Here is a 14280-nt window from a genome sequence, read left to right as displayed (position 1 = left end):
GTTTTATTTTTATTTTTTTTTTAAACAAAACCAAACAAATCATGTTTATAATCTTTAATATAACAATAATGACTTGTTATGTTAATGAAAAGCGTAAGTTGTTTACTGTTTACACAGAAATTAACATCGTCAACAAGTTATATTAAAACAATAGTTTGGTGTATGTTGGGTTGCCTATAGTAAGGAAACCATAGCACACATACGCGTAGAAAAGTCAAATCGAACTCTATTCGCGATACATTCGCGCATGTGTGTTGTGTGTTGAAGAAGCGTTCGATCCGGCTGCATCATCACTGCGCCGCGGATGCCGAGGCCGAAACCGAACCACCGACGGACCCGACCGCCTTAGCTCATTTGCGGTATAGTTTACGATCGCTCGTCGGCGACTTCAAACGGCAGCGTTGTTTACATAATATAGGTCCTCAGCAGCCGGAAACAATATGAGGTAAAGATGAAAGGAGCCGCCGCACCTGCGTGCTCGAATGGCCCAGTTCACATCTACATGCACACACACACTCACACACATACACATCTGAACATGGCATTCATGGCTTATAAATATGAACACGACGCGTGTGTGGATGTGTATGTGGGCGCTCGCTTGAGCTTCATTTTCATTTCTGATCTTCTTTGGTCGGTAACCGGCGCGCATCAGCATCGGTATCACTCAAGATTCGGCGTTTTTGTGTGATGCCTTTTTTATGCATTCACATACGTACGTGGTACCACAGAATGGTAACCACAACAATGCGTTCGTGATTTATAGAGGATTTTTTTTCGGTTGTTGTTGTTGTTCGTGTAGTATTATTTTTGGAAGCTTTCTGCTGTTGAATTTATTTATTTTTTGAGATTTTTGTGTGTGTAAGTTGCGACGGCCATCTTGCGGGTTAGTTCGAAGGCTGGTGAAATTAATTGTTATTAAACAGGCGCGCGAGGTGAAACATTTGACGAAACGCCGACAGTTAGGTTCCATTTCACGCCTGTTTGGACGCCCTTTTTTTTCTCTCGCCTCGCGGACGCGGCTTGGGATTTTTCCCGTTCCCGCGACTCACGCACGCTGATAAAGTTGGCGCGCGTTTTGTCGGCGCTGTACTTTCAAGTCTTGCGTTTAATTACCAAAAAATCACGCGCGCAGGTGTGCCCCTAAGAAGCGCATCGAATTTCGACGCTTTTTGTATGTGGTGGGAAGCACACCAAGCGCATCAATAATCAATTTTGGGTATTTCACGCCGCATGATTGATCATATGCTAATCGTAACCTATATAATAAACTAGTTTTGGTTTTTGTCGTTAGATGGACACGCTGGTGCAGTGGAATTAAAACGCCGGTGTGTGTGTGTGTTTTTGACCGCGGGCCGGTCCGGCCTCTCAATCACTTTCCGAATTCTTCAGTGACACGGCGACAGATCAATCTCCCGAGACTTATCACTCATTGTCGGCGCTCGCCGACGTGACTAAATAGTCGCTGCGCCCGCGTCGATGACAACCGACGATGACTGAGGAGGGCAAATCGAAGAGAAGGGCGCGAATGATGGAAGAGTCGCTTTTTGAAAACCAAAAAAAAAAAAAGTTAAAAATTTTAAAAAGATTTTATGCACGATTTATCAGTGTTAGATTAGTCATGGTCATGGGTAAGATTAGAAAATCTCAACTTTGGTATTTTTGAAAGATTCATTTGTTAAAATGCCTGAAATGTTTGTTTTTTTTTGGCTTGGACGAAATTAATTGCAGTCGGGTGTCCCATCTATCAGGTCGCTAATAGTTTGGGCGGTCGAGACCCTCACAATATTTATATTGTGTCTCTCCACGCCGCCGAAATAATGCAAAACAGGATCTTAATGCTAAAAAGTTACATCGGCAGCCAGTCGTACACACGACCGCCGACTGTGAATATCCCCTTACCCAATTTAAAAACTAGGTAGGTAGAAAATGTTCGCAAAAATTCAATTGCGGCACTCGGCCGTTTCATCTTAATCCAATTAGAGACTGACGCTTAGAAATGCTTAAATCTCGTTCGTTCAACTCCGCATCGACAACAACAAAACGAAGCATGCGCCGCGCGCGCGCGCGCATGTCAAACGAGAAATGCAACAAATCCGAGAAACGCTTTCGCATCTCGAGCATTAACAGCAAACTTATTGCATTATCATCGCATCAGGAAAGATGAAAGAGGCGCGCCGACACAGGGCGGCGAAGAGCCGGCGCAAGCGTGCGCGCGCGCGCACGCCGCGAGCCATCAAAAGCGACGACGACACCGTCGCAAAGTCAACGAAGAGAAAACTCGACTCGGGCGCGCGCATTTTACGTGCGCTGCGTTTACTGGTTTACGCATGTCGGCTTTGACCAGCGACAATCAGAAGCCACCGAGAGACTTACAGCCAACACACACACATCCACAACAAAACTAAACTAAAACCACTATCGGTTATGATTATCTACAATATCCTATTTTGTAATCCGTTTAAATTTAAAATACAAAGTGTAGCAATAATGTTCTCAGAAGCAGCTTGAAGGGTTAGTTGACTTCTAGACTTCTAGTTAAGAAATATTCATCCCCTGCTGGGTTTAGGGGCGTGGGTGGCGAATCCGTGTGTGGTCACTCTTTAAACTTGCCGAAAGATAATTTATGACAGCGCACCCCCGTTATAAAGGCATCATCTTCAACCGGGACGCTTCACATACCCGCTGATTGCAGATTACATGACCCATTATGCTATTCTTTGACATTTGCTATGGAGATCTTCCTCTAAGATGCACCCTTGGATACTTTTTCCAATAAAAGGTGTTCGGTGAGTGGCTTTGACGCGCAGAAATACATGGTAATAAAATTTATTGCGTGCTGCTTTCCGAAAATGTTTTATTGCGTCTTGTTATCACCTGCATCCGTCACGGGCTCCAGGGAGGATCCTGAAGAGGACGTCGTGGTTTTTACACGCTTCTTGGACACAGAGAAATGCATAGCAAATCGTAGTTCTTTATCGAGTGCTTCACGAACTCCAATCTGAAGATTTTTATGTTTTTGATTTAAAAATAAAAATTTTGAGGTTAGAATTGCTTACGTGTTGTGTAACGGCAACTTTGCGTACATTCCATAGAAATTCAGCGATGGCGATGATGAAAGCCAAGGCGATGCCACCCACCAGCACGACAAAGATCCCGCCGACATTGTCAATGCCCAACTCGGCGGCGGTTTCCTCTCCGGATTGCTTCAACGCCTGCAAAACCATTTTTAGGCCGTCAGAATGCAGATAACCGCAGATTAATCAATGCAAACGCACGGTGACAACGTAATTGATACTCGGAATTGCATGCAACGCAGTGAAAAAAATTCAAAAAAAAAAAAAAAAAGGAAAATGATGATCGTGTGCGGGCATCTCGGGACAATTGAATGTTTTGTACACACATATCCACTGTCGTTCACGGAAGGCCGCCGTCGCGATGTTTATCTTCGCCGCTGTCACTTTCGGTGCCTTGTTGGTTTAACAAGAGACCAAGACGACCATATACAGGTCGCGCCGTCGCGCCGTGTGTGTCATTTTCGGCGCGCGTTTGTTTGCCGACCACCTCGCATGCCCGCAGCGCGAGGAGGGTGTCCGCTGCTCATTTGGGAATTGAAACATTTCGCAAATAAAGCCCCGCACGACAATGGCGACGTTTTGAATACGACGACAATGGCCTTGTTTGGACAGGCGATGCCGAAATATTTTTACGACGAAATCAGTGATTCTTTGATTGGATAAAAAGCGTCTGTGAACTTGCCGCGCGCATTCTTCCCGACGGCTTTATTATAAATACACAAATCTTAAAAAAAATTAAAAAAATTAAAATACGTACGGAACATTTGCCTCCACCATGCATTTTCTTCCACCATTTTTCTTTTAATTTATGCAATTTTCCATCTTCTTGCATTTTTAACACCGCACCACTGATTGCAGTCCGATATGGTGAATCTAAAAGTAATAACTTTATTTCAGTCTGTGGGTCAAAGGTATTCGCTAATTGTTTGGTTTTTTGTTTATCGCTGCACGCTGTGGAACATTATCTCTCTTCGGCGGAGAGTTTGAAATTGTTCGGCTGCCCCAGTCGCGCCGCTGGATGCCGAAAGAGTCAATCCGCAAATTCACTTAACTCACCGAAAAATAGCTGAGATTTTTTATGGATGACTTAGGAGAATTTATTAGGTAATTGAGAGAATGTTACCGCAGATTTCCGAAACAATTTCGACGCATGCGTGTTAGTGTGGTGGGCAAAAGAAGAAAAGAAGACGACGAGGATCTCTTCGAGGCCGGCACTCGTAAAAGATCAGCGGGGGTCGATTGTTGTTAGTATGCAAAGAGACGCCGACCGAATGCCTCCAGAGGCTCTTCAACTCTTTTACAAGCCCGTAACGCTCGCTTAAAGAGCCGCGCCGATCGAATTATACGCACGCTTCGGTGCCGCCATGCCGCGCGTGCATGCGTACATAATGCGCACGCATTTAGGCGGACTTTCTTTTTTTCCTTCATCTCCAGCACATCGTCGTCTGGTGGATGCAGAAGAAGAAGAAAAAAAGTGTTGTCGCCGTGTGTCGTTACACGCGGTTTGCCCACGCGCAAGATGATGATGATAGCGCGGATTGGCAAACTATAATACGCCGACTAACTAACGAGCTGTTTTGCTCTCCGGCGTGGAGCCCCCGGTCGGCGTTATCCTATCCCGTCATCTCTCTATCCCGACGGAGGTGCCCTCCGTTTATAAGATGCCGCCGCGCGCATTCTTCGGCATAATTTACGGACTGACGCTGTGGGGACCGCGAAACGCGCGCTTTCTTGTGGCCGCGCGCGCGCTCCAAGACAAAGGATATGTCTCCAAGCATGGGCGAACGGGCGACGATTTAATTGATTACTCACTGACTGGCATCGCGATGCCGTAGCCCTTCGAATCCAGCCAGCCGCCAACCTGCCGCAGATCACAGTCACGTTCCATCTCGTATTCGATGCCTGTGTTCTCCATCAGGAACGCGTAGAGTCTCTTCGAGGTTTTCACACGTTTCACACCCTCTTTGTTACTGTTTTCGTAAACTGAAGGCTCTGCAGCTTGCATCTGCGTCCACATACGGTGATACGTTGAAAAATTTGAATCTCTAAAACATAAAACACATTAATTTTATATAAAAATACTTTTAAAGGTTATGTTGTATGTTATGTAGTTACCTAAAGAATGAACAGGTGGCGCCACCGCTGACACAACCGTATTTGATGGTAGTCTGTTTAGCGAGATCTTCAGCGCTTTCAATGGTGGGGCCCATGCGTTCCATAGTGAGGAACGCGGCTAAATTGGCGGTGTACGAGGCGCACATGATTAAAGAGAAGAACCACCACATGCCAGCGATCATCCTCGTTGATATACCCCTGAAGGGACAGCCGTTTTAAACGTGTAGTTAACCTGAACATCTTTAATATGCGTGAGAGTGCGCGCGGGGGTTGATGCCTGGATTCCGATTAGACGATATGAAAATATCGACCCGTCTCGCACCATGATCATCATCATCATCATCATCATCATCAGTCGAGAGGTGCACGCTGCATTCGGAATGCGAGGTATGCGCGTCGGCACGTTAAATGTTCGGGAGTCGTGTTGGGACGCTGGTTTTGTTTGCTCAGCGCGCATAAAAAATACCAAAAACCAAACGCAAACAACACCAGAAAAAGTTTTGTGAGTATACTAATCATGTGACGAAAATTTCATTATAGGCAACCAAGTATACATGTTTTTTTTAGGTTGCTGCACATCATATGCAGTAAAGAAAAAAGTTAACCGGTAAACACAAAGTGTTTGACAATTGGGTGCCGGGTGCGACGATCAATATTTGCTCGAATGTTTAACAAGTGCGTAACCACGAGGCGCCCGACTACACATCTCAAAGTATACACACACGCACGGCCATCTTGTCTCGTTATACTCATTAACATGACACATTAACAAGAATTCCGGCCGGTTCAAAGAAACCCAGGCACACACACACATTGAATAAATCGCTGGATTATTCAATCGCATTGTGCCGGGCGGCGGCCAAAGTAAAATATTTAACACACCGGGCGAGTAACGAGCATAATCAGTCGGCGTGCGCTTTTTCTCGCGGCGCGCGCGGTAAGTGTAGCGGCGCGGCCTTTGTGCGCCGCGCGCGGCCCCGCGAAGAGGAAGCGGTCAGCGTGTCATAAACTATGACCATATGACCGGCGCGGCACGCGCTCCTTCTCGGAACCCTTTCATCCTGCGCCGACACGGCGCACGCGTGTGTGCGTCGTACTTAGCGTACGCGGGTAATAATCGTCCGCCATTCGTTTTACCTCTTCGCTTTTTTTTCTTCTTTTTCTTCTTGGTCGCCGCCGTCGTTGGAAATTTTTATTGACCCTCGGCGAGGTGGATTTTAATATTTTTTCGTTGGAAAGTCACGCGAGTTATGCTATTCTATTCTCAAACACTTACTTTGGTAAAATATCACAACCTTGCGCCATAAGTGATCCTAAAGTTAACCATAAACAATTTTTCATGTTCCAGATATTTTCGAGCTCTTCAGGTTGTTCATTGCATGGATGTGGATTTTCCCAATCACCCGGAGCGCATCTAAAAACAAAAAAATTTAATTTTTTTCCAAAAAAAATTTTTTTTAATGAAATTACCTTGCTACTAAATAAATAATAAGCGAGATGAGAAGGTAAGCAGTAGCCATGTACAGCCAAATGTCCAGTGAGAGTGGATGCATAAAAGAAAATAAATCCGGAGGCGCTTTAACTTGCTTACTGAAGAGAATACTAATACCTAAAACATGAAAATGTACGCGAAACGCAAATAAAATGGTTTGAAACGATCGAATTACCCAGCGTCATGAATGGCATTGTGAAATCGACGGCTGTGCGCCGCTCGTATGTTATCGTCAAATCGCACACGGCCAAATCGGCTTTCTACAAACAAACATAACCATTCAATCCACTTCCACAGCGGAAATTAAAACAAAAGCGTTTTGTTTTTCGAATATATTCGCAATATTCCGGCGTGGAAATAAAAGAAACAAGCACGTGCCCAATTTAGTTGTTATTAAAGCGCGTGCGCGTTTTTTCGCGCGGCGTCATTTGTCGTTTTATTTCCAAGCGCGAAGAGAAAGACTATGCGGTCGAAGAAGAAAGCGGTGCCGACGCGAGCGCGCGCGGCAATTTGCCGTTGTGGCGCGGCACATCAAAAGAATTTCTCAGTCGTGTTAATCAATTAGTCGCAATTGATATTGAAAGCACCGCGGAATGTGAAAAACGCCAATTACTCCGTGAACTTGATTAAAAGCCCGCTGCCTAATTATCCGCTGCGGACTTTTTCCTCCTATTTCAACATTCTCCGCTGATTTCTCGACGCATGCGCACAACTTACACGGTCTAGGAGTGCGCGAATCAGACCGTTCCATTCTTTTGTCTTCGGATCGTAACTGCCGTAGTTGTTATCAGGCACCAGTTCGAATTTGAACGTGAAATTTAATATTTCACCAATGCCGACGATCAGATCCATTGAATAACCTTCGAATCTATCGTTGCCTTTGAGTCGTTCGCCTGGTTTCGGCACTTTGTACATTAAATACGGCGCGCCGAGCCTAGAAACATGTATGATTGGTTGCCTAGGTTAGCGTAGTTGACATACCGACCTAGAAGTGACACGGAACACTTTTTGACTCAGTTGTTGAACAATCTCAAGTTGGCGTTCTTGTTGACTGAACGTAAACGCGATAATGTTCGGTTGTTTCGAGTTCCACGCGCCGGTTTTGCGTATTCCTTCGATTGTCAACTCGACGATTTGCAGTTCGAAGTCGGTGCGGCGTCCTAGACGATCAAATCGTATTTGTCCAGTGAGTGGACCCGGCAGCGTGCCATTGTTGAAGTCAAACTACATACAAAGTAAGTACTCGTACAGGTTATTTTAACTTACACCGGTGAAACTCACAACTTTAGAAAATTCCGTCAAACGCATGCCATCTTTGAATTTTTCATCGTCATCACAACTCAATTCCGTTGTTTTAATCCGCTGAGTTTGATCCAAGCCTTTATAAACCGTTCCGAAGAAATTTACAGCGTCGTATAGAAGTGCTGCTTCTATCTGCAACCCAATATACACCAAAACAATAATATTCAATTTAATCTGTTTTATTGAATTTATTATTAATTTAAACAAAAAGCAATGTTGATATTAATATTAACAGCGGTAGAATATCAATAATTTATGAAATTTAATTAAAAACATTCGTATTAATTTTTGTTGTGCAATTGAGTGCATTAAATGTTTCGTACACATTAGTGCACGTGAATAATTAGTGCTTTGAGCGTACTCGCAGCGGAATTAATTAATCGGCTTTGTGCACGGCGCTGAGCTGCAAATTGGTCTTTATTTTCCCGCCGAACAAATCATCAATCATGCATTCTAATGAAAATGTATCGCTATGCACGCGATTGCAACTAATGAATCTCTAATTAACAAATTCGCAATACATTCGACGATATAACCTAAAAAAAAAAAACGTTGGTTAGAACTCACGCGTATATTCTCCGTAGCGATTTTTGCTAGTCTAGTAGTGTGATGTGGTTCGGAACGCGCTGCCGTATGCAACCAGTCTTGCACGGCGGTGCGTACACCCTTCCTGTTCGGGTCAACCAATCGGAACATTGTTATATTCGCTCGGGAATGGCGAAAAGCGTCGAAATTTAATATATGTGCATCCTGAAATCAGAGATAATTTAATATTTAACCTAAAAGATTTAAAAAATAAATTTATTTCTGTGGGTGTAAAATGTAAAAATGAATAAATCATTATTCAACTGGAGATTTATTTATTGGAGGTGGCGGCGCGACGATGGTGATTTATCGCTTCAATTTGCAATTTCCAATCGACCAGTCACAAAACCTGCAGCGCCCTCTATGCGCACAAAAGGTGACTAATCACTTTCCGGCTCACAACGCCAAATCAATCAAATTATTAAAAATTTACGCGCTAATCCAACTCATGAGTTTAATTACCGCCCAACCACAAGCATAACTTCCGGTTTCCGGCTTTGAAATCTCCACCAGTCGATTGTGAAGTGCACGAACACGAAAATTTAATAACTTGTGATTTATAACGCTAGACTTAACCTGGACTTCATAGTGCATCATAAAAATGTTTACGAGCTTTCGCAAAAGCTCAAAGATCTAAATCTGAAAATTTACGATTTAATTCACCGCACACCGCGCGCTGGTGCAACAAATCATCTCCTTGTAGATGATATCTACGAGATTGAGCAGCAAGAGAAATGAATTTTCGTGTATCGTGTATGTTGGGTTGCCTATCTAGTAATAGTTACTGACCAGTGAGGTTAGGATGTAGCTGTGGTACTCGTCCACCAAGTTGACTTCCTGCGCCTGCTGTAAAATATCCAGGATGTGATCTGTCTCGCAGTCCAGTATGATTTGTAGCTCCGAAGAGTCCTTTATCTCTTTCAGCAGCGGCCTGCGGTCGCGCGCAAACAAGCAAAAAGTACACAATAAACTCCCGAAACAAAGCAAGGACGCAATCAAACCACGCATAGAAGAAACGCTGTGTCGTAAACAGTGGAAAACCATAAACAGAAAATTCTTATTGTTTTCGCATCCGTAGCGAAAAAGAAGTGAAATATTATTATGAAACGAACAAAACTAAATTTACTTCTACTAGCGGATAACACATACAGCGCCATCTGTATGCACTTATGTGAACTTTTGTTTCAACTTTTGTTTTGCTTATAATTTTTTTGTGCGTGAAACTTTTCGTGGGGAATTTTGGCAACTGGCAGAACAATACGTTCCAAAACTTTACCACGAATGTAATTCCACTTAAGTAAACTTATTGTCCTTTTGTATTGCACGTGTAGAATGGGTTGCCTGATTTTTAACATGACGCGTTTCGTAATCACCTTATTATAAGCGTATTAAAAACTTTTTGCTCTTCAATGTGCTTTTAAAGGATTATCAAGTTTACAAAGGGCGAGAAAATGAAACAAACAAGTAAAATATTTCGTTATTCTTTTGATCGTAAAAAACTTTGCGTTGATTTCTCAACGCGCAAATTAAAATCACGAGGCGATTATGAATATTTCTGTAAAAAACTTCGCCATAGTTTCGCTTGGCAAAGCATGAAAATTCATAACAAAACTTTCAACTTGGGTTCACACAAGTTAAGTTCCTCATCCGCGCCGCCCCCGGAGCGTTTTTGATAAGAGAAATAGAGAAACTTTCCCGGCTGCGATTTGTAATCAGAGTTGCGCAACCAAATACACATCAATAATAATAAGAATGCGATGTGGACTTATTCTAAGCTGATGAGAATTTCGCATTTACCTGTGATCCCCGCCGGGAGTGAGTTTCTTGACGATGACGGGCGGATCGTCCGCCTTGCGACTCTTGAGCACTTCCTGCAATCGCGCCAGGCCGTCGTCGTTCTCGTAAATAATGGCGTAACTTTTCCACCGCATTTCCCTCACGAGCGTTGATAGCGCCTTAAATACACACATACCAACATACAAATAAATATCTACGTGTGTGTGTGTGTGTGTGTGTGTACGGATGGTTAAACTATTTTACCTTCTTGTTGCGTCTCGCGCTAAACCCACGAAAACAACGTTTTTTTTTCTTGTAAGAAAAAAACGAAGAAAAAGCAGAGATAAATGAGCTTATGCAATGTAAGCCAAAAGATTCCACAGCGGATAGGGGTATCTTTTAGTGGAAGCAAAGGGATAATGGTGGAGGAGCCCGGCAAGCCGACGGATAATCATAAAATGTAAAAGATTACGGTCTTCACCGAAGAATATAATGATGTGGAATGCTGATAAATTGTGAATATTTCCGCTGGATTCTAATTTTGTATTTTTGTATTTTTGTTGTGAGTGTAGCGTACGTTTGAGGTTAGGTTAGATTTTGGATTCGGTGATAGTTATATGTTTATACGCAATCTGCGGTTGAGTGTAATCGGTTTGTCATCCGTTTGTGCAGGCTGCACAGAGCTCGTGAGACGGGATTGTTAGGATTGTTGGATGTGAGGCCGGGCAGTTATTTACCTTGGCGAATAGTTTCGGCTCCGGGTACAAATTAAACACGGTGCGATCGAGGAAAGCGTCCGCGTGGGCCAATTTCGGATTCCAGAACGTCTGGAATTGTGGTATCTCCAGCGTCTCGGCAATCGATTGCACAATGTCATTGCTCGCGGACGATTGCGGCCCGAATATTGCTGAGATTCCTTCGGATAACATTTCACAGACTGGAAAATTTAAAAAAATTAAAAAAATAGGCAACCAATTTAACAAAATGTAACATTTTGGAAGAATAGGCAACTCATTTTAAACGTTGAAAGTAAAATGATTGTATTTTGACATGTAGGCAACCAATATTACACATAAAAGTAAAATGAGTGCATTTTGGTATAGAGGCAATCAAATTTACAGTTTAAAAGTAAAATTTTCATATTTAGAAATATAGGCAACCAATTTTACATCTAGAAAATACATTTATTCTTATTTAGAAATATAGGCAACCAATTTTGCACATACGAAATAAATATTTTTATAGGAACATATAGGCAACCAAATTTACACATTGATAGTTAAATTATTGCATTTTGACATATAGGCAACTAAAATTACACAAAAAATAAAATATTTTTAAATTAGGAAAATAGACAACCAACTTTACACTCTAAAAATGAAATATTTTATATTTAGAAATATAGGCAACCAATTTTACGCATTGAAAATAAGTAAATATTTTCATTTAAAAATGTATGCAACCAAATTTACACACACTGAAAATACAATTTTTTCATTTAAAATGCAATGTGGAAGCGAAACTGCGCGCGGAAGTAAAGAAAAAAAAGAGTGTAACAGTTATGAATTATGGCGTCGCGCCGGGGCCCCCGGATTCATTGTCGTGAAATATATCTTCCTGTAGCTTCTCCCGCTCGTCGCTGCATTGTTACGCCGCGTCGCGTCATCATAACTCACGCGCCGACAGTTTTCAATAAATAGCGACACTTTTCAAAAGCTAAACACACTGTATTTCCCTCCCAAAAAAGAAAATTCAAAAATAATACACTTTCATTTCATTTTGGAAGTTGTGATGTAAGGTTATGTGTGGTCTGAGACAATGCAATTCCACACTGATGCTGATACTGATGCTTTCTAACAATCCGGAATAAAATTTAAATATTTCCAACTTTCTTCGTACGTCCCACGCGTTGTAGGAATGCAATTCTTTGCCGGAACGTCTGCATCGGGTGCATGTTGGAAATGCATTATTGAAACGTACGATTGCAATATATCCGCTGTCGGAGTCAAACTGAAAGCTCACCGAAAGCATTCAATCCTCGGAGCTTTTTTGCCACTTTTCAATTGTTTTCTTAGATAGTTAGATATTTTCCGGCACGTTTTGCACAAATGCACTCATTGCATCTTCTTCGGCATAAAATTTACGGATAATATGTGAACAAGATGGCGCCGGATGGCATTGATGTATCATTCGCACGCACACGGCGCCAAACTTTCAACATACTAGTATCAACGTGTTTTGATAAATATTGATGATTTTCGCACACGTGGCGCGTGAAAAAAGTTACAGGAAGTGAAAAGTTACAAAGTACACATCATGTCAAATAAGAAATAAAAACTTTTACTTGCTAGACTTGTACAATATGTCGATTGATGATGTACGAAAAAATTTAGAAAAAAAAGTTTTTTTAGAAATTAATTTGACATAGGCAACACACTTACCAATTTGTCCGGTTTTAAAACTGTCAATTTCAGCGACATGTTTGACAATCGCCTGCATTTCGTACTCCGGTTCGAACTTGAAACGCTCCAGCGCGGCGAGGAAAGCGATTTCCGTGTCGAGGTAATCATCGCCTAAAGTGTCACCTTTGTCACGGAAAATAACGCCGACTTTAATGACGCGCCGCGCATTATCATCGAATAAATCTTGATATGTTTGCGCTGCACATGATTGTAAAAGTAACGCGAAAAACACACCGACTATAACAATCGATATTAAATGCGCGGAAATTAAGATTTTTGACATTTTTGAGGTTAGAATTTCATTTATTTAGAGTTTATTCGACTCGCACGGCTTGTGGAATGAAACTGAGACGTTTGTGGGACGAAAATATCTTTGGAACACATTTCTCGTTTGCATGTTTATGCTTCAAGTCAAACTAAGCAGTTACAGCGACCACCACGTGGTGTGTAATCTATTTTTAATTCAAAGATTTTAAATCTTTCACTTCTATTCGAAGAAAATAAAATAAAATTAATTTCTGTTTTTATTTTCTTTATTTTTTGTGTTTTATTACGTGTATATTACAAGCCCTTGGTCGTTAGAGTGGAGATAACCACCGGAAATGTTATTAATATTCCTTATCGTGCGATAATTACTGTCGCTTTTTACGCTAGATTTAACAACGCCTCTCGCATTTCCACTCCGAAAAGCTCTCGACGCGCGCTCGATACGCCGACATCCGACACGCTTTTGTTTTATTTCCTGTTTACTGACTGTTTGCTGCCTGCCGAACACTGAATGTTGCACTGAATGCGCGCGCGTGTATGGTGTGCTGCATACATATTAATGTGTAGCATATCTGTCGTTTTTTGCATTTCTTGTTCGCTCCGCTGCCCGCTCATTTTCGCATTTTCGTATTCAAGTCGTGCGAGATACCGCCGCGCACGCATTTTTCGCGCATATTTTCTCGTTTTCGGCTGTTGTGACGCTCGACGTGGAGATATTTATTAGCGCGATGGTTTATTGCCGTTATGTGCACGTCGCTGGTGATAAAACTGATACGCGGAATGCGAATACTAATTTTGGGTTTTGTCTATTTGTCTATCTTTATATAGTTGTCACCAAATCAACGTATAAATAAGTATTTTGTTATTTGGGTTGCATACAGTTATAAATCTATGCATAAAACAAAGTCGTGTTAATTAAAACGTTAATAACTCAAGAACGGTTTGACAGATTTTGATGTTCTATACTTTTTAGATTAATCTTAGCCCTGAATAAGAGAATAATGAAAAAAATAATAAAAATTATTATATACAGGGTGTTAAATAAGCGATGAAAGTTATTATAAAGATTTAATTATACTTTTAATTAAATAATTCAACCATAGATGGCGTTAAAATAAAATTAATATTTATACATTAATATTTATATATTTAATGACCCAAAATGTCAGTTTAAATTAATTTCCTTGATTTGTTTGTATCTGGT

At 41.7% G+C, this 14280-nt stretch overlaps 2 protein-coding genes and 1 long non-coding RNA gene across 3 annotated transcripts in view; 2 read left to right on the top strand and 1 right to left on the bottom strand.

Annotated features, from left to right (window-relative positions):
* Positions 1-113: 113 nt before the first annotated feature.
* Positions 114-1659, top strand: LOC135801248 (uncharacterized). The gene is made up of 2 exons (XR_010550339.1): positions 114-445; positions 1295-1659. It is a non-coding gene; the product is annotated as an uncharacterized lncRNA (long non-coding RNA).
* Positions 1660-2425: 766 nt separating this feature from the next.
* On the bottom strand, positions 2426-13140 carry LOC135801239 (glutamate receptor ionotropic, kainate 2-like). The gene is made up of 16 exons (XM_065314648.1): positions 12789-13140; positions 11085-11284; positions 10369-10526; positions 9361-9502; positions 8554-8736; positions 7966-8118; positions 7670-7908; positions 7402-7618; positions 6860-6944; positions 6663-6801; positions 6469-6606; positions 5193-5390; positions 4890-5122; positions 3835-3950; positions 3060-3215; positions 2426-3001 (listed from the first exon to the last, which is right to left on the bottom strand). Exons 1-16 carry the CDS (start codon positions 13090-13092, stop codon positions 2858-2860), a joined length of 2805 nt encoding a protein of 934 aa, XP_065170720.1. The 5' UTR covers positions 13093-13140; the 3' UTR covers positions 2426-2857.
* KaiR1D (Kainate-type ionotropic glutamate receptor subunit 1D) overlaps positions 7777-14280 on the top strand; it is a 33949-nt gene continuing 27445 nt past the window's right edge. The window contains exon 1 of the mRNA XM_065314653.1: positions 7777-7919. The gene's annotated coding sequence lies outside the window, so the exon portion shown is untranslated. The remainder of the gene's footprint in view (positions 7920-14280) is intronic.

The sequence above is a fragment of the Atheta coriaria genome, unplaced genomic scaffold (genome assembly GCF_025399875.1).
Source record: "Atheta coriaria isolate IRGN ID8LTWV9N9 unplaced genomic scaffold, Caltech_Dcor_3.1 hic_scaffold_10_pilon, whole genome shotgun sequence".
Classification (NCBI taxonomy): Eukaryota; Metazoa; Arthropoda; class Insecta; order Coleoptera; family Staphylinidae; genus Dalotia; species Dalotia coriaria.
Note: the sequence above shows the minus strand (reverse complement) of the source record. Positions and strands in the feature narration are given on the sequence as shown.

What these genes read in the sequence shown, in the direction of transcription:
- LOC135801239 (XM_065314648.1), bottom strand. Translation starts at nt 13,092, where the DNA reads ATGTCAAAAATCTTAATTTCCGCGCATTTAATATCGATTGTTATAGTC. An exon ending in ACTCCCGGCGGGGATCACAG is followed by an intron (nt 9,503 to 10,368) that starts GTAAATGCGAAA and finishes GCGCGACCGCAG; the next exon opens with GCCGCTGCTGAAAGAGATAA. An exon ending in TCGCTACGGAGAATATACGC is followed by an intron (nt 8,119 to 8,553) that starts GTGAGTTCTAAC and finishes ATTGGGTTGCAG; the next exon opens with ATAGAAGCAGCACTTCTATA.